This window comes from Asterias amurensis, chromosome 11 (assembly GCF_032118995.1).
Source record: "Asterias amurensis chromosome 11, ASM3211899v1".
NCBI lineage: Eukaryota > Metazoa > Echinodermata > Asteroidea > Forcipulatida > Asteriidae > Asterias > Asterias amurensis.
Genome location: NC_092658.1, coordinates 8,097,118 through 8,121,128, shown reverse-complemented (window position 1 = coordinate 8,121,128; position 24,011 = coordinate 8,097,118). Strand labels below are relative to the sequence as shown.

The following is a 24,011-nucleotide window of genomic DNA, read 5'->3' as shown; positions in this document are numbered from 1 at the left end:
CGTTTGCCAGAAAGTTGAAATTCGAAACCTTTTGACAGCACTTGATGTGAGAGTCAAATAAAAAATTAAAATAATAAAAAAGCAGGGGAGAAAAGAAAACAAAAACACAAAAAACAACAATATTTTGATAATTTCACATATATTGCAACAAATGTCACACATTTGTTTGTTCCTTTTAATAAATACTTGAGAGGTGTACTTCCTTTGAAGAGCTAATGTGGTAGTTTTCTTTGCATTTCTAACAAAACAAAACAAAAATTAAAAAAATTCCGAACAACCAATGTTAGAAAAAATCCGAGACAATTATACAATTGAATTATATGGAATTATCTGAAACATTGCATCAAAATGCAGAAGATTTTTTTTTTATGAATTAATTTAATTTCAGTAATTTAATTTCAAGTTTTTCAAAAATAATTAATTTTATCAAGTTAATTTTTATGAAATCTGTTAGAAATGTGTTTAGAAGCGAAAAGGGGACTAGCTCTGGCCAAACTTTTATCAAATTCTTCAAAGAGAAATTAGGGTATTTGTTTAGAAAGTGAATAGAATTCCAAGCGTGGAATTGTTTCTTTCAGAACACATGGAGACTAACAATAGTCCATTGGGTCTCTTTTCAGAACAAGTATAGTTTCCCTAATGCAAAAATATACTCAGCGAAAGTAGAATAAATTAAAAGAGCAAGACAAGTTCTCAAAGAACAAAAGTGTTCAGTTTTACAACCAATTCACAAGAAAAGTATGGTATACCAATGCAATCATAGTATTTATTTGCTTTTGTTGTCCCTTGCCCATCTCGGGGTATATTGTCTTGTATTTTGCTTTGTACTATTATGGTGAATAAAATAATAATAATAATAATAACAAATTAATGCTACAAAATCAATCAACACAAAGAAAAGCACAATTACATTTATGGCAAGACCATACCACCGCCAGGACTTTATGTAGAGGCTGCTTCAGAGTAAGTACACTTTAATGTAAGCCGCATCCGAGTTAGAAGTGGCTACTGCCGGATTGCTGAAAAGGCTTACTTTTCAACGTATTATCACTGAAGCCGACAGCCATAGCCGTAGTCACTTGATACGGACACAGCCTTATTTCTTGGTCAACTTGTCAGTCTGATGTCCTCCTCTTGAATCTCAATTTTAATACAAACCTCTTAGAATTTCGTTTAATAGAAATTAAAGAAAACAAACCAAAAATAACAAAAAATAAAGAGTGTTTACACTCTGAAGAAAAGCAAACAAACATTGACAAAAAACACCATAAACTTCAAAAGTTTTCATAAGAACAACAGTAGAGACTCCCCAATGAAACAAACACAATCTTTGTAACTCACTTCTTACAAATTGGCTCGACCGATTACCAGAAGCAACACTGAGCTAGAAAGTTTGAATAACTGGACTTGGCTGTTATCAAGTTCTTCAAAGACCATAGCGAAAGGACCACAACAAAGACCAAGGTCTTGTCAAAGCAAAACGTTTATGTCTAAAGTAATGACTGTGAAGTCAAACAAGTGTTTGGGGGCAAAATTTCATAGGTACTGTACACGTAAAGCCTGATTCATACTTCCTGCGAATGCGAAACCAATTATGACATCAGAAACTTGCAACAGTTGAACTGTGGTCAAGTTTTGCTTCGGGTTCGCATTTGCAGGAAGTATGAACCTGACTTAAGCGAGCTTTGGAACTAGCCTGTGTGTTGCAATGACGTACCAACACGACACTACAAGCTGGTTTCACAGTTAAGTCACACTGACCACATGTATCCAAATAGGGTTTTCTAAATGATTTTCATGATTCGATACATATATTTGTCAACAAAATCTGATCAGAAAATATCGAGATACAAAAATCATAAAGAAAAACATATTACTGATAACTATGGTCAAGGGAACTTGAGTAATATGAAATTCTGTACTCTTCGAGTACAATAGATTCTGTACAATGACATAAAGAAAAGTTTGGTTCCCCTTCCCTGCCCCCCCCCCCCCCCCCAGGCACAGGCTATCTTAAATCTCCACATGATTCTCTGGATCAATACACTCCCACCACAAATCTGAAAATCGAAACAGTTACACACACTGTAGATACACTCCAATGTAATACAATAATAGTTGACATGTGCAGACAAACGTGAATAAAGGAAATAAGTACTACTATCGGTTTACAGATTTTGTTTGTGTAAGGAGCCATTAAGGGGCCAATGTTTATAAAATAATTCTTCTAAATTGTGGGTGGGTCAAAAGAAATAACTGAAAACCTAAATTTCAGTTTTATTAAAAAAATATGTGTATTTTTTGTACAAATGGAAAGAAGACAAAATACCTAGAAGGCCAAGATTGTCATTAATCATTCCTGATTAAACTAAATAATTTTAACATTGACTCTTCTTAAAGGAACACGTTGCCTTGGAACGGACGACTTGGTCAAAACAAAGGCATTTGTAACCGTTTTTTATATAATGCATATGGTTGGAAAGATGTTTTAAAAGTAGAATACAATGATCCGCACAAGTTTGCCTCGAAATTGCATGGTTTTTCTTCTACTGTGCGAACTAACACGGTCGGCCATTTATGGGAGTCAAAATTTTGACCCCCATAAATGGCAGACGTGTTAGTCGACAAGGTAAAGGGAAAACCACGCAATTTCGAGGCATGTTTGTGTGGATCATTGTATTCTACTTTTACAAAATCTTTCTACCCATATGCATTTTATGAAAAAGGGTTACAAACGCTTTTCAAAGACCAACTCGACCGATCCAAGGCAATGTGTCCCTTTAATGGACCTTAAGGGTATTTGCCTTACAATGAATTACTTTGAAAAATAGTGAATACATAAATGGCGGAACCAATTTATCGTGAGGATGACTTGAGCCAATCGACCCAAATAAAAAATGCTTATACTGGGCCAGGATCAAAGTCCAAACACTTTGGTGTTGAGTTTAACCATAGAGTGGAGGATATTGGAGGACTTTAGAAGGGTCTCTGGCCAAATAAACTAAGAGCAAGTTCGAGTGTGCGTCGTGGTTAACTAAAGGTTGACTGTTTTGTCTCAAACCTAGGCTGGTTGACCATTGGTCGACTACTGTGGTTGACCATTTGGAACCAGCCCAAGGACCATGGTTTCTTCTGTGGTCCTGATAGCCTGCTCCATGCTAACATGCGTAAAGCGCTGAAGGGAACTAACGACAGTACAGCAAAAAGGCAGAAGGCAATGAAAGTGTTGTATAGCACTGTGGTACCGATGACTGACTAGACTTCCAAACAATTCGTTACAGTGAGTGCGTCATCACTGTGCATGTACGTTGGTGGTCAGTGGTCAACCACAGGTCGACTGAAATGTGCGCATTCGAACTTGTTCTAAGGGATAAGGGCTACTCAACAGCCTCTTGAGAACACACATTTAGGAACTCTCTCGCTACTAGTCTTCAACAGGAACGTTTTTGAAGAGATGCGACATCGACTCGCCGTAGTGGATGCGACGAATGGACTCAGCAATGACAAGACTGATGTCAACAGAGCGTACTTTGGTGCACTGGAAACGCTGGAGGTCGTGGGGTACTGTATTAGTGATCACAACCTGTAAAAAGAGACAGTTGAACCAAAAGGGGGAGCATTTTGTTTAACTTTTTTCCATCAAATGATTTATAAATTGTTAAACAAGGTGGAAGATACACCAAAGCCTATTAGTATTTTTGCTTTGAAAGACAACCACTAAAGTGAGCTGGTCTGTATTGTTGTGAAGCTAAAGGTGTTTGTTTATGAAAGTCCACATGAGTAGGATTTGAAACTTTGCATGGTGGAAATACGATACAGAAAGGTTTCGCGGTAACACCATGTAATGACTATCTCTAATGAGTTGGGGTGGTTCTGAAAAGAACAACTCGACGTTTCTATCAGTATGCTCTGATCGTCTTCTGGAGCAAGCTGGACTCTGATGCTCCATTTCCCTCCTCTATTTCCCGCCTTCGTGCATCACCAAGCTATCCGCCTCCACAGTACTTAAGCAGCGTGCAGCATCAGAGTCCAGCTTTCTCCAGAAGACGATCAGAGCATACTGATCGAACGTCGAGTTGAAACCAACGGTTCTTTTCAGAACCACCCCAACTCATTAGAGATAGTCATTACAGGGTGTTACCGCAAACCTTTCTATAAAATCCACATGAATAGAATCGTAAAATGATCATCAAATTATGTGAGAGTTGCACTTCAGTTACACAAGCAAAAGATATCTCTGAAAATATGAGTACCTTCTTGAATTTAAACAACGAAACAATCTATAACTTACCATTTACTTTATTTTATTTTAATCTAAATGCCTGTGAATAATTGTTAATGCTAAAAATAAAACTTGTACAGTTATTAGGGGCTTTTTCCTGTTTGTTTGTTCTGACACCAATGCACAAAACCAATACTGTAAGTGTAGTTAAATTGAATTGCACATGTTAAGCACAGAATTTGCCAAAACAAATGTTGAACCTCCAAAGATCGCATTCGGGCAAATTTTTGAAATTTGAGTTGTGTCTGTTTGTATGCTGCCCTCAACACAGCCAGAGATACAGTTGAGTTGTTACCCGCTAAACGCAGATGGATTTTGACGCCCTTGATGAACAAACCTGTCGTTTTTTCAGCCGTTTTCTCAACAAGTAGGAAAAGTATTTAACTGAAACTGTGACTTTTATTGTATCTTAATTTCTTGATAATTTTGCATATAATTCAGCAAAATATTAACCCCATCGTGACATGGTTATTGGGTTCTTTTGTGTGCTATGCTACACATTTCTGAGCCTTTCCGAACTGGGCCCAATTTCAAGGCTCTTCATACCGCTGAATTTTGCGCTTACGTTCACACGCACACTAGCCCAAATTCCCTACTAAACTGTGAAATACGCTTGACATAATAAGCACAGAATTCCCTGCTTCAGTAAGCACCAATTCTTTGCTTACCGTTAGCAGAGCCATGAAATTGGGCCCTGGTCAGATGAAGTCAGCTCAAACTAGCACCATTTTAAATGAGCATCAAAATTTATCTGAGTTTTTAAAACTTTTCCTCAAGAGAAAATGCTTCGTCCCATGAACCAATGAAAGACTAACAAGCACAAACATAAAAACAAGAACGTTCAAAATCGATCTGGTTATTGAAAGTTAAAACTAAAGCAAACTAAAGTATTATTGATAAAAAATATTAAATAAACGGGTGTTTTCATGATTTTTTTTTCCAAAAATTAAATTCCATGGAAGTCTGAATTGCAACTTTAGTAGGGCCACCAAACTTATGAGGAAATATAAAATATTTAACTTAAAAATGTATGGGCAATTGGAAGGAATTTTACTAGGACTACCAAAATTATGGAACAATAAAACACCTTTACTAAGCCACAAAATTGCAATCTGCAAAGTTGCAAGCCACAAAGTTGCAAGCCACAAAATTGCAAGCCACAAGTTGCTAGTTTCAAAAATGCTAGCCACAAAGTTGCAAGCTGCAACCAAAGCAATGTTGCAAGCCACCGAGTGGCCATAGAAAAACATTTATCACAAACTTTTTAAAGAGCAACGGAGGCGATTTCCTACTTGCCCCCCTGGTCATATGCCTAGGTGCCCTTGAAATGCTCCGGTAGAAATTTACAATTCCTGATAGGGTGCCATTTACAAAGGAGAAAATGCCTTGGTGCCCTTGCCCTTTCATAAAGAAGCATACAGGCCACACAGTAATTATGAGGTGATTATGGCTGACTGGAGTTGCCAACAGTGAGAGGGGTTAAATTACAGAAGTGAAAGATCAATTGGAACATGGATGAAGTTATGTCTATGTTTGTGAAGGGTTAGTCACAAAGTGTGGTGAGTGCTGTGAATGTAACGATGCGTGCCTGGAATATGACATAACTGTTACAGTTTGGTTGCTAGAATTAACCCCAATATTGCTTCCTATTCCCATGTAGACTTAAACCTTTCTTTAATGACTTATGAATGACAGAAACCCAATCAAACTTTCACACTCGGCTTTCTTGAAAAACAATTTTGCAAATTAATTGCTTATAAATGCCCTCTTTCTCTGGCTATTTGTTGTCCTTGTCGATAACTGATATGGTCTACACCTTGTGCAACTACTTAACAGATAACTAATATGCTTGTTTGAAGATGGTGTTTTTTACTACGCATACATCTCAGAGGGATTCTGGCATCAGCGTCTCAAAGAGAACATCAGATCGCCAGTGAAATATATAAAGCATTTCTCATCATCTGTATGCTCACAAAAACATCATTTAAACTTAATAACAAAAGTATGACGTGTGCCTCAAAATGACACTGTTGTGGCATAGTGTGGTACGGGGTGGTTGTGGTATGGGGTGGTTGTTGTGGCAAAGCGTGGTATGAGGTAGTTGGTTGTCTTGAGAAACACAGTGATATAATATCAGTTATATAATTGAGTAGACTTTTCCTTCACAAGAAGTTGGAATTATCCAGACATATAATGTGCAAATTAATCGTGTTAATCGTAAATGGAGGTTAGTCAAATACACACACACCCACCACACACATAAATTGCAGCAATATACCTAGACATGCCAACTAGTCCTCCATGGAAATATTGCGGAATAGATAGGACATAGATTCCTTGTGGAAGATCCGACGTACGGCTTCACACAGGGCCGGACTGATATCTATAGTACGGATTTTATCACTCTGTAATTTCTGTAGATCGTGTTGCACTGTGTTAGTGACAATAACCTAAGAAACGAGGCACAGTGTTAGAAACAAACCTTTCAGGAGAACTTTTATAAACCAAAAATAACCCTTTTTTAAAGGTTAAATAATGACTGTGCAACTTTTTCAAAATCTATGTTAAATAAAACCAACGCTATTAACTCTAATTCTCTAAACCATATACGAAGAAAGTTAACCAACACTTGGTGAGAAACGTTCTGTGACCTATTTGATTGGATAAGAATAAATAAGGCGGTTTTGCATAAAATTAGCATGTTAAAGAGCATAATCACAAGCTCATGAAGAAGGCCAATCTAAAAGGCAACATTGATGACGGAAGCTTGCTTGATTGGATGTTGAGACATAAGTGGGCGGGCCATGCATAAAATTAACATGTTAATAAGCATAATCACAAGCTTAAGAAGAAGGCCATCCTAAAAGGCAAAATTGATGAAGGAAGCTTGCTTTATTGGATGGTTGGATAAAAGTGGGCGAGACAATGATTAAAATCAGCATCTGATTCAACAAAATGAAACTGTATGACTACTGCAAGTCTAACTGAACCAGGGCTCAATGCAATGGCTGTGCTTAAGCAGAGGTCTCCACTTACAGAGTCTACACTGGCTGCCCTGACACACAATGAAAATTCTTCACTAGACTCTTCCAGGCAGAGTCCTGAATATTGGGCCCAGATTAACAGCTTAAATGTGGTTAGCCTTAATCAGACTTTGGCCCTTAGAAGCAGGAAAACTTGATTGGGCACAAGGGCTCGCCTACATGTCGGATTTCATGTTTCATAACAGAGTAATGCCAGGGCTGGGTTCTTATTTTGGTGGGGGGGGGGGAGGCACACAGAATTGGGGTCTGATTATTAAAAGTAGAAGAATATGATGCCTGTTTAATGGTTTAAGATAAGTACACAAGAGCAGGGCAACATAACTTTGACCAGAAGAAGGGTGTGGGTAAAGATTTAAGCATCAAGAATAGCATGAGGTATTTAACCCTTTTCTAAAAATATTTTTCATTAACAACAAGATTGTGGGTGTTTCCCTTTCTAGAGTTGCATCTTTAAATTACCTCATCAATACAGGATTCTTCGATTTTCTTTGGGGCGTCTGCCGACAGGATGCCGTGGGTGGCCATTACATAGATCTTGTAAGCTCCTCTTTCTTTCAAGACGTCGGCAGCGGCAACGAAAGACTCTGCCTCATCAATCATGTCATCCTAAGAAAGGAAGATGGTCGTTAATCTTGCAATTAGCTTAACATTAGGTGCTCAATAAATATAATTATTTATCAATGGGTCCTGCAAACAATTTAAATGAATGTAGTTGTTTTATCGGCAGGCCTAATGCTATACTATTGTAAGGGCTGGTTTCCCTTAGTAGAGGGCACCTCAGTGAGGGAAATTTGTACCGCAGCATTTCAAAGGGCACCAAGGCAATGATTGGGGGAATGAGGCAATTGCCTCCATTACTTCAGTGAAACAACAGGCCTGCATTGGGATATAAACTTAACACACAAAAGCAGTGAAAAATATAAGATTTCACCCTAAATGAGTTATGCAATGTCTACTCTGATGAGATGACAATAGATGACATAATTAAGAACTCACTCGGTGGTAGTGAAGTTAACATTCCATCCTCTAAAAGCTTAAGTATATTGGTCCTGGCCGATTTTCTATCTTCAGCCCAGGTGGTAGTTAAAAGCCCGGACAGTTCTTTTCAGAACAAATAAGTCCACTTAATTCCGAAAACCTGAAAATCTACTCCGCGGTAACAAAATATACAGCAGGACAGTTTTCTAAAGAACAAGTTTTCTAAAGAATAAAGTCTACCTGCAAGAAGATACACCATGGTGTTACTGCAAACAAAATTGCATACTGAAAATAGATGTTGACACCTCACCATGCATACCTCAAATCCCATAAGTACCGTACAAGATTTACAACATAAAGTCATCTTGTGTTAAACACTCACCACAATGATGGCAATACGACCTCCGACATCGCCAACGACATCAATAGGAGGTTTCTCTTTAGGGGTGAACACTGTGCACAAAGAAACGAAACACACGTATATCATTTTACTTTTATCCTAACACTTTGCTCAAATGTTATCCTTTTCAACAAGTGTATCATAATTAACTTCATGTAACTGTCTTGAGGTGCCTTTTTTTTGGAGGGGGAATTGTATTGATTGATTGATTGATTGATTGATTGATTTCAGGGTCTGAAGAACCTTATCTTTGTAGATAATAAATCGCTGCATCAGCGCGATTTTGTTTCTCAGTTTTGTACTGGCGTTATATTGAGTTCAAATTTTTGCAGATTCGCTATTTTATGCATATCTTGGGATACACCTAGTGAGAATAATTGTCTCTGACAATTACCAAGCATGTCCACTGCCTTTAAGGCAGACTCGCAGTGGAAGTGTTTTTTCTTCTTTGGATATTCCAAAAATGTACACAGACACAATATAGTCTACTTACATGGGAGCATATCGAGACTGTGCCCAGAGAATGTCCTGACTGTCGGCGGTGAGTGCCTCCCATCAACCTTGTCCTGCTCAGGGACCTTCTGCTCTCCATGGATCACAGCCAGACCGAGACGCAACCTCTCAGCAAACGACGTGGCCCTCTGGGCTGAAGCTGGGTTTCTGGCGACGATGACGGCATTCCTCCAGTCTGGTATCTGTAGGTTTTATTTTACATTACGTGTTTGTTTTATTTAATTGACTGAAAACGTTTGGTAATTGTCAAAGACCAGTATTCTCACTTGATGTATCCCAACATATGCATAAAATAACAAATCTGTGAACATTTTTGCATCAGTTGGTCCTTATAGTTGGAGAAAATAATGAAAGAAGAAACATCCTTGTTGCACAAATTTGTTTGCTTTCAGATGCTATTTCTCACAATGTTTTATACTATCAACAGCTCTCCATTGCTCGTTACCAAGTAAGTTTTATGCTAACAATTATTTTAAGGAAATACCATTAGTGTCCAGTGCATTAATGCAGTTTTATTTAATGATCTGCAACCCCCCCCCTCCCTTACTCACATGTTCCTGGATGTACTGTAAGATGAAGGGTGATGCTCGGAGATTATCAACAGGGACATCAAAGAATCCTTGGATCTCTTTATGATGCAAGTCCATCGTGATGATGTGGTCCAACCCTACAAAGAGAACAAGCAAATGAACTCTATAAGCAAACTTAATATGAACATTATTTAGTTCTGCAGGCATGATATTTGGTCATTGGAAAAAAGTAGAACAACTTTTTTTTTGAGGTACAACGGCCGACCTACATGTACACCTAGTGTAGGCTCTAAAAGGCTTTTAAGGCCTTATTAATAAAAAAAACTCTGATTTTTCAACGGGCAAACAAAAAATGAAATTAGACTAAAGTAGGAAGTATCTGTATGAGTAGATGTGGGAGGAACAGAACCTTTTTTTCAATTGGCCGACACATTTTTACAGACAACCGGCTGGGCTATTTTGAAATTGTCTTTGTTTTTTGTCTAGATCAATAAAATGTATCCACTTTTTTTAATTTTTAAGGGAGACGTCATCTAAAACAGAAGCGGGCAGGGACGCTAAACATTTTGTATTCCTTATTGTTTACCAATCCTAACCTGATTTACAGAGCATAGTGGCTAGGAGCTTGGCTACAATGGAGCCTCTTTTCCTCATTTGGCTCTGCTTGCTGTAGGGAAGGTATGGGATGACCCCGACAATCGAGTTAGCACTTGATGTTTTACAGGCGTACGCCATGATCAGGAGCTCCATTATGGCGTTGTTCACGTCCCTAGCAAAATAAAAAGTATTCATTTATTCAAGAAGGTTTTTTTACTGGCACAAAATTATATCACTTGCAAATATTTTGTTTACTAAAGGTACTTGTTTTTCAACGATACTAGACAATACAAAAATAGTTCCAGATTGGCAAGGAGAAACAAAAGCAAATTAATTACTGTGGTCCATAGACTTGCCTCCCCACATCTGGTTGTAATATAGGTAATAAACCGAATAATAAAAAATATATAACAATTTATCAACAAAAAAGGAAAATGAACTATAAATAAAAACATGTTCATGTACATCCAAGGTTAACGACTTACAATATGGTTGGTAACTTGTTTGCAACAGTTAAGTCTACAGTCTAACTTAAATATAACATATAAAGCATGATATTTGAAAGCAAAACCAGTTTTTGCCAGAGTGTAAAATGGAGAAAGGAGAAACAGAAAACTGAAGAAAATTGTAATGTGAAATTCAAATGCACAAGATATGAATGTGAAAGAATTGATGAAACACACAGGTATAAGCTTGAAAAACAATGAAATTATTAATTAGTATAATCAAATTCACTTAATAGGTAAATAAGCAAACAAATTTGCAAGTATAAAACAAAATTAATCAACGAGTGTTGTGTTGTCATTCAGGCTTCGAGAAAGACTCTGCTGGGTTCAAAAGCTCAGGCCAATAATGATTGTTTGCAAAACCAATTATCAATAACAAATAGTAAATAATTAAGATGAGTCAACTCACTTTGCTCCCGTCTGGATGACAAACACATCTTTGCCTCGAACAGATTCTCCAATGTCAACTTTGGTTTCTGCGTTAAGAAAGGAACATGAGTTATTACAGAAAGGAAATAAATAAAAAACTAATTCACACAACGTCAGAGGCTTGATTTCACTGAAGCCCTTTTTGAATCTACGGCTTTGGCTCCAGATTCGGCTCAGCCTAGCTTGGCCTTGGTCCCGCAATTGTTTTGAAAATTGCATTAAGGGCTTCAGACAAGAAGAAGGAGCACTTTGCTTTAAAACCATTATACACTTTCGGAACAGAAAAAAATATATATAAAAGTTCACAGATTTACAAACAACTTACAGGGTTTACAGAAGGTTATAGTGAAAGATTTCTCTTGAAATATTGTTCCATGAAATGCTTTACTTTTTGAGAAAACAATAAAACAATTATCAATTCTCAACATCGAGAATTACGGATTTATAGTAAACACATGTCAGGACACGGCGAAACGTGCGGAAACAGGGTGGGTTTTCCGTTATTTTCTCCCGACTCCGATGACCGATTGAGCCTAAATTTTCACAAGTTTGTTGTTTTATATATAAGTTGTGATACACGAAGTGTGGGCCTTTGGACAATACTGTTTACCGAAAGTGTCCAATGGCTTTAACAGTTCAGATTAATCTGCATTTAATACCAAACTTTGGCCCTTTGTGAAACTAGTTTCACAAAGAATGACTTCACATTGATATTTTAACTAAGCGAACACAATATTTAACCCTTGGCAAAAAGCAGGAAAACTTTTTTGAGGGTAGGACTCAATAACCTTTAAAAAAAATTCACAACTGTTTCAATTTTGAACAAACAAAAAAAGTCTCAAGAAAACAAATGGATAGTCTTTTGACAATAAGCACATATATACTGTACCTTTATTGTCCTGGAGGTATACATCTACATTGCCAAGTTCAACACCAAGACGTCTGAAATTAAACAACAAGAGAAATTACATAGAAGTTTGGTTAAATAACCCTTCAATACTAGGGTGCATAAAGTTCCACAAAGTACCGTCTCTTCTAAGCTAGCATTGGATGCATGAGTTTCTATTGATTGTACAGTCCAACCCAGTTACATACAGCTGCCTAAGCACAAAAAGTAACAGACCACAACAAAATTGTGCTTACCAGAATGAGGTAACCAGCCAACCGACTGTACAAATAACAATGTCACATGCACCATCTTTGACCGGTATCCTGCTGACTTTTGCTTAGCACAAAATTGTGTAAACATAATTGTCTGCTTAAGCAGTTAAGTACCTCTATGAAATTGGGCCCAGGTAACAACAAAATCTTTCAAGTTTTCACTTAATGACAAATAAATTAAAATGGAGATTTCTGTTTTTCTAATTGCTTGGTTTAACATTTGGATTTAGCATGGTATCAAATTTGCACAACTTTTTTCCAACACACTCTGTTCTGTCTGGCAGGTGCGCTAATCGCAGACAGCAATAAGTAATTTATTTGATGTTTTTCTGATAAACTATTTTTGCTTTTAAGATGTAAGTTAAGTTTTAGATTAACATTGACAGGTAAAATGTTAATTTAGGTAGGACAGGTCTGAACTCCTATAGAAAAGCAGGCCTTTTTAGTAAGTACTTATTGTGTTATTTGTAACTAAATTAACGCTCTGTAATTACACTTAAAACTTATTGTATATTGGCATTGCCTATTTATCTAACTAATTAAACTTTGTTTATTTTACAGAAATCTCACATCCTTGTTTGTTACATATTATTAATATTATTTAATGTAAATCAGTACTGAACTTCCTGAAGGTAGGCTAGCCGTTGGATCACGGAGCAGCATGGACTGAAGACTTCAAGAGTAAAAAATAAAGAAAATTTTAGTCAAATTTGTGTTCGCATTGAGAAGCTTTATAAGCCAGGCCGTCAGTGCAGTGGCATTGACTGACGTCCTACCAGGGCTAAGACGAAGGTAGAAATGTCATCGTCCAGATTTCAATCCGAACGTTTTCATTATGGGATTGGTTTGGCAACAATAAAACTTACTTAATTCAAATAAGAATGAAAGAAAGAAGAGAACATGTTCAACTTTATATATCAAATAATAAATAAGAAGAATATAAATTTATTTAAATTTTATATTTAAATTTAATAACTAAATTAAAACTTTACAAATGCCAAATGTGCAGGTCTTTTCTTTGCAACCATCCATAACGAACATGGGAACTCATATAAGATGTGCCTTTGGTGGATCGAAGGTACTGTTGCAGTGCAACTTGCACATACGAATAAGATCTAGAACTAAACAAAACAAAAACAATATTTATGCAGTCACTACAGTAGATATTGACTTGTAACATGTGCTCTGTCACTGTTCTGTGGCTATTCTATTTATTGAATTGATTGTTGACTATTGTTTAAAAAAAACTCACGCTGCAACGAGGCGCGACAACTCCGGGTGAGAGTTGCCAGAAATGACGAGCAATGCCCCACGAGACATATTGTTCATAGCATGGACAGCGCGACGGGATTTAACCTGCACCGTCTTCAACTGCTTAGCTCGGAGAGAAATCTTGACGACTCTTTTCACCTTTTCTTGACAGAAAAATGTTTCTCGACGCAACAAACTTCAACACCGACCTCAAGATTCAGCATTTGACCTCAAGTGTCAAAGTTCGATTGAACCGGATTTGTTTCCTAAACATAAGCAACCTCACATCTTAAGTAATATTCGTTTTACGTATTTTATTGTATTAATTACATTATTTAAAACATAATGCTATATTGTTAATTACATATTTCAATAATAAATTATTTTAAATATAATTTATAAACTTTAAATCTCTTAAATAGCAGAATACTTATATCAAGATTATCAGTTTTAGAAAGAGGTACCTGGTTAATTTCACAAGTAGCCAATCACGTTAGAGTAATGTTAATTACGTCATTTTCGCGCGAAAGAAACACATGGCACACACCTCCATCCACTGGATTTGAAGAAACAGCCCATCACCGATGGATGATGACTGACTGCCTGCTGAGCTATACTGTGTCACAATAATTCTACCTCCATGGTCACAACAAGCAAGATTTTGTAGTTGACAACACAACCCATGACACTAACAGATTACCAGAATCACAGCTTCAGTCTTACTCTTAGTCTTAGGGAAAGGGAGAGAGGATCTTGTCAGCTTATTGACTTTTGGGGCTAGTGTATGGATGTTTATATTATAGTTTCAAATAAAGCAAGAAGAGCTTTAATAGCTCTATGATATAGACTTAGCTATCTTACTATAAGTCAATCACATTCTTTCCTGACCAACTGACTAGGGACTAGTAATAATACCGTCTATAAATTAGATAGGTCGCCTTATTAACCTAATATAACTCTATTTTCTTAAATCAAAATATTCATCTCCGGATTGATTCAAAATGTTTCGTAAACAATGAAAATTTAATGTCTGTAATTTCTAGATTATTTAAAGCTGCATCGTTACAAATATCAAAAAGCAAACCTTGGGAAAAACTTAACATCTCAAATATGAGTTCTAAGGCCCGCCCTACGAAGGGTAGTTCAACATCACCATACTTTGAAGATAACCAAAAGAGGTTGACAAGGTCCCAACAAGCCAAACTCCTATTAAGCGGTGCAGACAAAAATGAAAGTCGATCAAAGAGTGCACCTGAAACTACAGGTTCTAAACCCCGCATCTCAAAACTTAAGAGGCCATACACATCTGTGAGATATGAATCAACTGTCCAAGCCCCGCCTCAAAAGACCAAACAGATTTCTGGCACAGCGTATCAGAAACACTCTAAAATCGAAGATGCTTCTGAGATGGACCAAAAAACAACTGATGGAGATGAGCTTCAAGATGAAGATGCAGGTGCAAAGATGAGAGCAGAATCTAAGAAGGCTGGATGGGAACCCAAGGACTGGATGGAGATGCTAGACAACATCCGAGAGATGAGGAAGGAGAAAGATGCCCCTGTGGATTCTATGGGAGCAGAGAAGATATGTGATCATGATGCACCACCTGAGGTAGTACCTATTCTAAGAGCTATGTGGTTCGTTCCGCTATCATCTCCGTTCGTGGAGACGCTAGCGGAACGAACCTTTTAGTTCTAGGAGTAAGGTAGCCCCATAATAAATAATGCTGTTGAGCACAAAGTTTAATGCAAGGTCAAAACAAGTCCGGGCAAGTTTCGCTTGCAAACTTGCATGGGTTACAACTTCATCAGTACCAAACTCCAGACTTGAGTTGGGTAGTCATGAGAATTTGACACTAGGCCTGCACCTGAGCTTTGAAAGACGAGAAAAGACCAAGATGAAATCTGTCATTCTTTTAATAATTTGTGCTAATGTGTTTTCTTTTTTAACCAAATTTGGTTACATATCTTACAGAAGAAATGGGCGGTCAGGTTGGTGTAGTGGTATCTTGCCCCGCCTTCCACCTCTGGGACCCCGGTTCGAACCCCGGGGGGGCACTGAATGCAGATTAGGTTTTTCAGTCCCTACTTGATTGTGTGGGTTTTCCCTGGAAAAATTCTCTGTGGGGAGTCCATCGGAGTTGTTGGGAGTCTGTCGGAGTTGTGGGAAGACAGTTAGAGCGCCACACAACCCTTGACGGACAACTCACAACTTTGAGGCAGGCTGTCCTTTATGAAACACCAGATGAAAATGATATATTTGTTGTGAACTGCAGGTGTTCCGTTACCATGTTTTACTCTCACTGCTGCTGTCAAGTCAAACCAAGGACCAAGTCACATCAGCCGCCCTGGCAGCTCTGAGGAGTCATGGATGCACGGTGGACAACATCCTCAAGACAACAGATGAGAAACTTGGAGAATTGATTTATCCAGTTGGCTTCTGGAAAGTGAGGATTCAAACTAAATCTCATCATTGTTTTTTATTAATCAAGTAAATCAATTAAAGGCACTAGACACCTTTGGCAACTGTCAAATACCATTTTTTTCACTTGATGCGTAAAATAAATCTGTGAAAATTTTGACTCAATTTGTCATCGTAGTTGCAAGAGAACGATGACAGAAAAAATACCCTTGTTGCACAAAATTGTGTGCTTTCAGATGCCTTAAAAAGGTTTCAGGCCTAAAGTCTCTAAAAATTTCAGTGAGAAATTATCTCTTTCTCAAAAACTACGTTACTTCAGAGGGAGCCGTTTCTCACAATGATTTATACTACAAAAAAGCTCTCCATTGCACGCTATCAAGTAAGTTTTTATGCTAACAATTATTTTGAGTAATTACCAATAGTGTCCAGTGCCTTTAAATTAATGTCTTGATCTGTTATTCAGAAAAAGATTTCCTACATCAAGAGAAGCTCACAGATCATGAAGGATCAATACAAGGGTGACATACCGACCACGCTTGAAGGTCTCGTCAAGTTGCCTGGCATCGGACCCAAGATGGCGCATATTATCATGGACATCGCGTGGAACCAGCTGACCGGGATTGGAGTGGACACCCACGTGCATCGGATCTCCAACCGGCTGAAGTGGGTCAAGAAACCAACGAGTTTGCCTGAAGAGACCCGCAAGGGGCTGGAAGAATGGTTGCCAAGGTGAGGAAAGGCTCCTCTTGTTCCCCGTCTTTGTGGAGTGTTAAACCCGGTTCATACTTCCTGCGAATGCGATATGAAATTTGACGTCACAAATTCGCAATGAATAATTCGCACCAGTTGACTTGTACTCAATCTCTGCGAAAACATTTGCTGCGAAAACAGCCATGTGGCGTCAAAGTTCGCTTCGCATTCACATTCACAGGAAGTATGAACCAGGCTCTAAAGTTAATTATTTTGGGTTGAACAAATAACCGTCTCAATGCGCTTTAGGTTAGTACCCTGGTCATTGGGCCAATAACATCTTTAATTATTCTCAGCTCGGTAGTATACAACCTGGGCAACCGTAGCGCTCCAAAGGCTTTTTCATACCCAATATCAACCTCTACCCTTGCAGGTACCCATCAATTATAGTAAAGTATCTTGCTCAAGGACACAAGGCTCACAACCGGGACCCGAACCCACACTCCGATGACTTAACCACTGGAACTTGAATTAGATGCTCTTAACCACTCATCCACGACATCCTACCTGTAACTCTAAATCTTTCTACGATTCTATCAATTGTCAAATGATGGTTTGTTTTTCTGTCATTCCCCATCCAGGGAGCTATGGAGTGAAGTTAATGTACTCCTTGTAGGTTTTGGACAGCAGACTTGTCTTCCAGTCAACCCAAAATGTTCCGAGTGCTTAAGTAAGAACATCTGCCCATATGGGAAATCTGCTCTTAGATACGGAAGCCCTAAAGGAAAGAATACCAGCCCAAAGAAGAAGTGATAAACTGAACTATAAGCAACAGTTGTAGCCGCAGCTGAAGCCGTAGCCGTAGCTGAAGCCACCAATTCTAGTACGGCCTTACTTGTGTTATGGAAACCAATGGAATCAGACATTGTGTATTGTGAGCGGTTTTCATGAACAACCAGATTTTTAAAATAAATATTTGTAGTCAATGAAACGTACTGACAAAATTTCCCTTTAAGGTAGAGCTGCTTAAGCTGACTTACTTGCAACGAAATGACACACCAAAAGGATATTGCTCAATAATTTTCTGCTAAGCGAAAAAGAAGTCACAAGAGGTACATGTGACATGGCATTTTGTCTGGTAAACGTATTCTGGTAAGCATAAGGGTTTAGTGGTTCCCCTACTTTTTGTGCTTAAAGGGACACGTTGCCTTGAATCGGTAAAGTTGGTCCATGAAAAGCATATATTTGTTTGTAACCAATCTTTCTAACCATATGCATTTTATAACAAACGATTTCAAATGCTTTTCAGACGAACTAGCCAAGTCATTGTGTTCCTTTAAGCAGTTTCATAAAAATGAGCACTGGACTTATAACTCCCAAGGCTCAGTAAGAATTAAACAAACTACACAGACACTTTTTTAAGCTTTACAAAATTTGCACTTTATTTTCTTATTTATCAGCAGAGAATATTATTTACAACCATAACTTATTCTACTTTTACTCGAACATCGCCACACATGCAGTTTCTTCAAATTTGCACAAATTCTTCTCTTTACAAAATTGTTCACAGTAGAAAACATTTCAGGGATTTTTAATTTTGTTGTAATAAAAGTGAGAAGAAAAAAAAGGAAACATAATTTACGATTGAATACAATTAGCTTGATATGTTATGAACTGATCTGTTTTATTGCCCAAGCAAAAAATAGTACTCGCGTTAGCTTTAACAACACACCAATTAATAATTACATAAAATTTGAAACTTATTTTGTCTCATTATTTCAAAGTAGTACTCACAAATATACAATAGATAGAATAAGTTAACCAGAACACACACAAAAAGTAAACAAAAAGAACAACAGAAGTAAGAACTGATTACTGCAAAAACACTTCTGTGTAAGAAAACAGACATTGGTGGTTCGAGTAATAGCACAACATCCTTAATTTGAAAGGTGTTGCACACCAAATATAAACAACTTTATAGTAGAAACGTTCCCAGTATTTAACGGTCACATTTTGTCCTGGTACATAACCCAAACTGATTATTTGGATTTTGTTTTCATCAGAAGAACTTTAAAAAATAATAGAGCAACAAATATATTTCGCCACAATGTTGTGACATACAACAAAATATATTTGTTATAGGAAAATGTTATGATATGTTGGGTAATATTGATGAAAATAGAGAATGTTTTGGATGCTGAGCTGCTAACATTTACCATCTTGCAATCCGGGATATTTTTACACTCGACATAAATAGGGAACAAGTTTGTTGATCAGAAAATGGAAAGATTGGTGTGGGTTTTTTTGGTGAAATTTCTGCAGAATCAGGGAAAGTTGGCAGCTCTGTGGATGGTACAACAGCATTTCAAGCAAAATCAATTCTTAAGTCAAGGAAAAGGGTGAAAATTTGACTAATTTGAAGCAAGCTTTACTACGAATGATGTAACGCTCCCTGTCAAAAAAACTGTGAACTTAGCTAGTTTCGTCTTACAATATTGCCTTTTCAATGATATGTACACATTTTTAAAAAGGTATCCTCGCATTGCATACAACTGATAGCCAGTACTGGATCAACCACGAAACAAAAAAGGAAAAAACACTACTGCATAAAGATTGATTTCAATCTGGAAGTTATCAAATTACACTTGAAGGAATTTCATATTAGTACTGCTGAGTCCAATATACATCAGTGTCTGTTACGGTCAAAACAGGGGTTCAGTGTAGAAGAACTCTTAGTTCCTTTCCTTCGTCCTGGTTCCATTGCTGTTCAGACTTTACTACTGTGCAACCAAACCGTTCTTTTAGTGCCTATATTATCTGAGGTCGTTTTCACAAAGAGTTATGATTGATCTTAACTGTGTATCAATCTTAAAGGCATTGGACACTATTGGTAATTACTCAAAATGTTTGTTATCATAAAACCTTTATTAATTCAGAGTAATGGGGAGAGGTTGATAGTATAAAACATTGTGAGAAACGGCTCCATCTGAAGAGACGTAGTTTTTGAGAAATAGGTAATTTTCCACGAATTTGATTTCGAGACCTCGGATTTAGATTTTAAGGTCTCGAAATCAAGCATCTCGAAATCAAAGCACACAAATTCGCGTGATATGGTGTGACAAGGGTGTTTTTTTTTCTTTCTTTCATTAATATCTCGCAACCGATTGAGCTCAATTACCAATAGTGTCTATTGCTTTAATTGCTAATCAAAATGTGATGTCACAATACAAATCCCTGTGGAAAACAACTCATCTTAAGTTAAGATGAATCTTAGAGCTTTGTGAAATTGAACCCATGTGCTGGAGTTTCAAGAATGTTGAGAGTTTTTGAAGAAAAATGGAATTCTGTCGGTGCTCCCAGGGTTTTAATCCCCACAGAGGCTACCACCTTAACAATGGTGGGGGTGTTTGTGTGCTTCAATAACCCAAAGAGCTATGCTGTCCAGGGTCTAGTACAATTTTTCAAGAAATCAACAGGAGTAAAATGAAAACTATATCCCTTCTTAAAACGGAAATTTAAAGGAACAATCAAAAGATATGTAACAATATACATTATATTTTGGTTCTACTTGGTAAGCCTACAGCAGCAACTGCTTTTGTAAAATAAATATTTACAGCAAAGTTAACGATATGTTCATCTCTTGGTAAAAACAAACAATGACAAAAACAAAAGGACAACAAACAACTCTCAAAAAAAAATGATAAACAATTTGAAAGAATGAAAAAAAGAGTTGCTTGTGCTTTAAATTTAAAAGTACCCACATATCTTATCTTCCACAGCAATGACAACAATTTTTCTCTTGTACTTCTACAAAAGAAGAGTAAATCTACAATGGAAATAAAAATGAGAAAAACTACAAAATAAATTTAACTTCTTGTCTTTAGTAATAAAAAATTGGTGGGTTTCAAAGAAGTTTTGTTGCTTTATTGGGTATACAAAACGTTAGGGAAGGGGAAGTCTAAAATGGACAACATTAAAGGGAAGGTACACGTTTGGTAATTACTCAAAACAAATATTAACTTAAAAACTGACTTGGTAACAAGCATTGGAGAGCTGTTGAAAATATAAAACATTGTGGGAAACGACTCCCTCTGACGTAACGTAATTTTTGAGAAAGAGGTAATTTCTCACTTAAATAATAAAAGACTTCTGGCTAGAAGTCTTTTATTCTTATCTGAAAGCACACAAATACGTCCAACAAGGGTGTTTTTTCTTTCATCATTTTCCCGCAACTTCGATGACCAATTGAGCCCAAACTTTCACAGGCTTGTTATTTTATGGTTATGATGGGATACACCAAGTCAGAAGACTGGTCTTTGACAATTGCCAAATGTGTACCTTCCCTTTAAATACAAGGTATTTATTAAAATATAAAGTTTCATTCTTCTATCTAAAATATGGAAAAAAGATGAGAACTTCTTGGTGTTTAAGATGCAAATGGTACGATTCGTAGAAAGATCTATGTGAACAAACAAAACAATGCAAGGGAAAATAAATTGGTTGACTCTAAATGGCAATCGGTACCTGCGACCTCACTTGACCTCAACTATGACAATCATCATGAAGGTAGAGTGAGGTCGCGTCTACTATTTACCCTTTAAGAGTTGACTAATGAATCAAATCTGATTTACATCAGTCAAAATTTGACCTTGGTCATCAAATCGATGAAAATTTGCCAACATCTCAAAAATTCCGACCAATGGCTAAACCTGATTCTGCTTCACAGGGAAAGACAATCAGTGGATTTGAAAAATTTGCATGGTGAAGATACAATCTTTGAAGAACCAGTGATGTTTACAAAACTCTTTTAAAAACTACGGTTGATTTAATTCTACGGGAACATTTAATTAGTCTTTCTTTGGAAGCACCTTGATTTAAAAACTGACGTTACTAAAAAAGTGCAACCCTTAAGATAAAAGTGTTTTGTTTGTATGTAAAAGACAGGCACTGGTGGGTAATCCAGAGGGAATTTGCAATCCAGTCGTACAAAATTTGTTTAGATGACTGTCTACAGGGGGCCTTAAAAATGGTTTTCTTGTCTTGCATATTGGTAGAAAAAAAAACCCATAGAATTCTGCAAAGTGGAAGTACGTCCAAATGCCTTAGGACTTGTTTGCCTAACATAATAATAATGTTGTTAATATACCCCCCCCCCCTTAAAAACTAACTTAGACCCCGCTCATCATATGAACTACCTAACAACCTCACAGCCATTGGTTTTGATGCAAGGACTCGCCGTGAGTCTCTGCCACTTAGTTTTAAAGCCAAGCACTGACCGCATACAAATCACGGCTCAAATTTGAGGGGGAAGTCTGCATAAACCACAGGGTTTCTAACCTGTTGAGGTCAGATGCAATAAAATCTCTGATCGCTTCCTTTAAAAAAAATACATGACCAAACCGAACGCCAAACGGTGCCCCAGTTACATGCAGTACCACTTTTAAAAAGTCTCATCACAATATTGATTTAAAACATGACATAAATATCTTTAAAAATCAGTAATATTCCAGTTTCATCAATTTTTCAATAAAAGTCAAATTAAAAAACAACTGAATATTACAATTTTTGAAGATTTATAAAAGTTTTGGCAAAAATTTGCTATACAAATGAGGAGAAGCCATGTAGGGGGGCGCGAGACCCGGCCGGCATCCCAGCAAGGCCGTTGACATGAATGCTGTGCATATCAGACTCACTATCGGTGTAGCTATAGGCTTTGGGTCCCTTCTGCCTTCTCCAGGAGTGACTAGGGAAGGTAGGCACGTTGGTGTAGTGGTTGACAAAGGAGTGGGGGTCTTCGGTGTACTCCACATCACTCTCAGAGGCCTGAAAGGAGGGGGGGGGGGGGGAAAGAATGTTTCAAAGTTTTACGATAGAATTTGAATTTTTTGACAAGGGCTTTATGGTTATGATTCGTTGAGATCACTAATTCAGGCAGTTAGAAGTGTGCAATGTAGCCATCATGCCACCATCTTCAAGGCACTGGATACTATTGGTAATTGTCAAAGACCAGTATAGACCTTATGCATTGACGTCATCCAGCGGCCATCTCAGTGGAAAAACGGTGACAAAACAATCGAAACGCACAGATTTGTACGCGCGGCGCACAGGATTGGCCAATGAACAACCTCCTTTTGACCTCTAGGTGAGGGCGTCCTACTGAAATGACGTCATGTGCATAAGGTCTATTCTCACTTGGTGTATCCCAACATGCACAAAATAACAAATCTGTGAAAATTTTCACTCAATTGTTCATTGAGTTGCGAGAGAATAATAAACAAAACAAAACAATCAAATGACAAGGATCGGTGAGTATACATAAAAGTATTTATGCACAGTACAAGCAGGTTTTGAACGAACATTGTGAACACTGAAAAATGTCCTTGATTGTTAAAGGCAGTGGGCACTATTGGTAATTACTCAAAACAATTATTATCATAAAACCTTTCTTGATTACGAGTAATGGGGAGAGGTTGATAGTATAAAACATTGTGAGAAACAGCTCCTTCTGAAGTGACGTAGTTTTCGAGAAAGAAGTAATTTTCTGAGAATTTGATTTCAAGACCTCAGATTTAGAATTTGAGATCTCAAAATCAAGCATCTGAAAGCGCACAACTACGAGTGACCATGGTGTGACAAGGTTTTTTTGGTTTTTTTTGTCATTAATATCTTGCAACTTCGAAGACCGATTGAGCTAAAATTTTCACAGGTTTGTTATTTTGTGCATATGTTGAGATACACCAACTGTGAAGAAGTCTTTGACTATTACCAACAGTGTCCAATGTCTTTAAACAAGTTGGATTTAACTGCATGCATTCATACTTGACATGACTTCACTGAAAGATGTATTAAATCAATCTAAAGGCCACGTCACACGAGGCAATATTTTCAGGCAACTTGGAAGCAACAAACTGCACTGCATGCACAAGGAACACTTTGGCAGCACAAGAAGCATTCTTCTTGATGAAAACCTCACTATCCTCAAAAAAATAAGGAGTCAACTAAAATGTGATTGACTTCCTTCTTGAAGATCGCCTAACTGGGCCCATTTTCATGACTCTGCTTACCGCCGAATTCTGAGCTTACAATCATGATTCCCCGCTTACGTGCAAGGGCCGAATTTCCGCGCTAGCCTTGTAAGCATAGAATGTCTAGTAACGCGGAGTACGCACGCGCAGAAGCCAAAATTCGCCGCTTACCCCTGAAATACGC

At 37.4% G+C, this 24,011-nt stretch overlaps 3 protein-coding genes across 5 annotated transcripts in view; 1 reads left to right on the top strand and 2 right to left on the bottom strand.

Annotated features, from left to right (window-relative positions):
- Window positions 1–138: 138 nt before the first annotated feature.
- On the bottom strand, window positions 139–13,911 carry LOC139944182 (phosphoribosyl pyrophosphate synthase-associated protein 2-like). Of its 2 annotated transcripts, XM_071941148.1 has the most exons (10): window positions 13,693–13,911; window positions 12,169–12,221; window positions 11,260–11,326; window positions 10,344–10,516; window positions 9,769–9,884; window positions 9,198–9,399; window positions 8,687–8,757; window positions 7,786–7,932; window positions 6,561–6,732; window positions 3,456–3,583 (listed from the first exon to the last, which is right to left on the bottom strand). In XM_071941148.1, the coding sequence occupies exons 1-9, from the start codon at window positions 13,767–13,769 to the stop codon at window positions 6,574–6,576; spliced, it is 1,065 nt and encodes a 354-aa protein (XP_071797249.1). In that variant the 5' UTR covers window positions 13,770–13,911; the 3' UTR covers window positions 3,456–3,583; window positions 6,561–6,573. The 2 variants fall into 2 exon arrangements, with proteins under 2 accessions (XP_071797248.1, XP_071797249.1); XM_071941147.1 differs by lacking the exon at window positions 6,561–6,732 and having other exon boundaries at window positions 139–3,583.
- A 312-nt stretch (window positions 13,912–14,223) lies between these two features.
- Window positions 14,224–22,297, top strand: LOC139943759 (endonuclease III-like protein 1). Its single transcript, XM_071940543.1, has 4 exons — window positions 14,224–15,302; window positions 15,967–16,137; window positions 16,576–16,841; window positions 17,444–22,297. Exons 1-4 carry the CDS (start codon window positions 14,718–14,720, stop codon window positions 17,613–17,615), a joined length of 1,194 nt encoding a protein of 397 aa, XP_071796644.1. The 5' UTR covers window positions 14,224–14,717; the 3' UTR covers window positions 17,616–22,297.
- The window catches only part of LOC139943757 (protein sidekick-2-like), a 77,262-nt gene continuing 73,174 nt past the window's right edge, over window positions 19,924–24,011 (bottom strand). For both annotated transcript variants that reach the window (XM_071940539.1, XM_071940540.1), the window contains one exon: window positions 19,924–22,625. In XM_071940539.1, coding sequence (XP_071796640.1) covers window positions 22,401–22,625 — 225 coding nt within the window. In that variant the 3' untranslated portion in view covers window positions 19,924–22,400. The remainder of the gene's footprint in view (window positions 22,626–24,011) is intronic.

Coding starts and splice junctions, on each gene's coding strand:
- LOC139944182 (XM_071941147.1), bottom strand. CDS start 13,769: ATGAACAATATGTCTCGTGGGGCATTGCTCGTCATTTCTGGCAACTCT. Junction 12,222..13,692: donor TTGTCGCGCCTCGTTGCAGC/GTGAGTTTTTTT, acceptor GTTTAATTTCAG/ACGTCTTGGTGTTGAACTTG. Junction 7,933..8,686: donor GTCGTATTGCCATCATTGTG/GTGAGTGTTTAA, acceptor TTCCTTTCTTAG/GATGACATGATTGATGAGGC.
- LOC139943759 (XM_071940543.1), top strand. CDS start 14,718: ATGTCTGTAATTTCTAGATTATTTAAAGCTGCATCGTTACAAATATCA. Junction 15,303..15,966: donor ATCATGATGCACCACCTGAG/GTAGTACCTATT, acceptor TGTGAACTGCAG/GTGTTCCGTTACCATGTTTT. Junction 16,138..16,575: donor ATCCAGTTGGCTTCTGGAAA/GTGAGGATTCAA, acceptor TCTGTTATTCAG/AAAAAGATTTCCTACATCAA.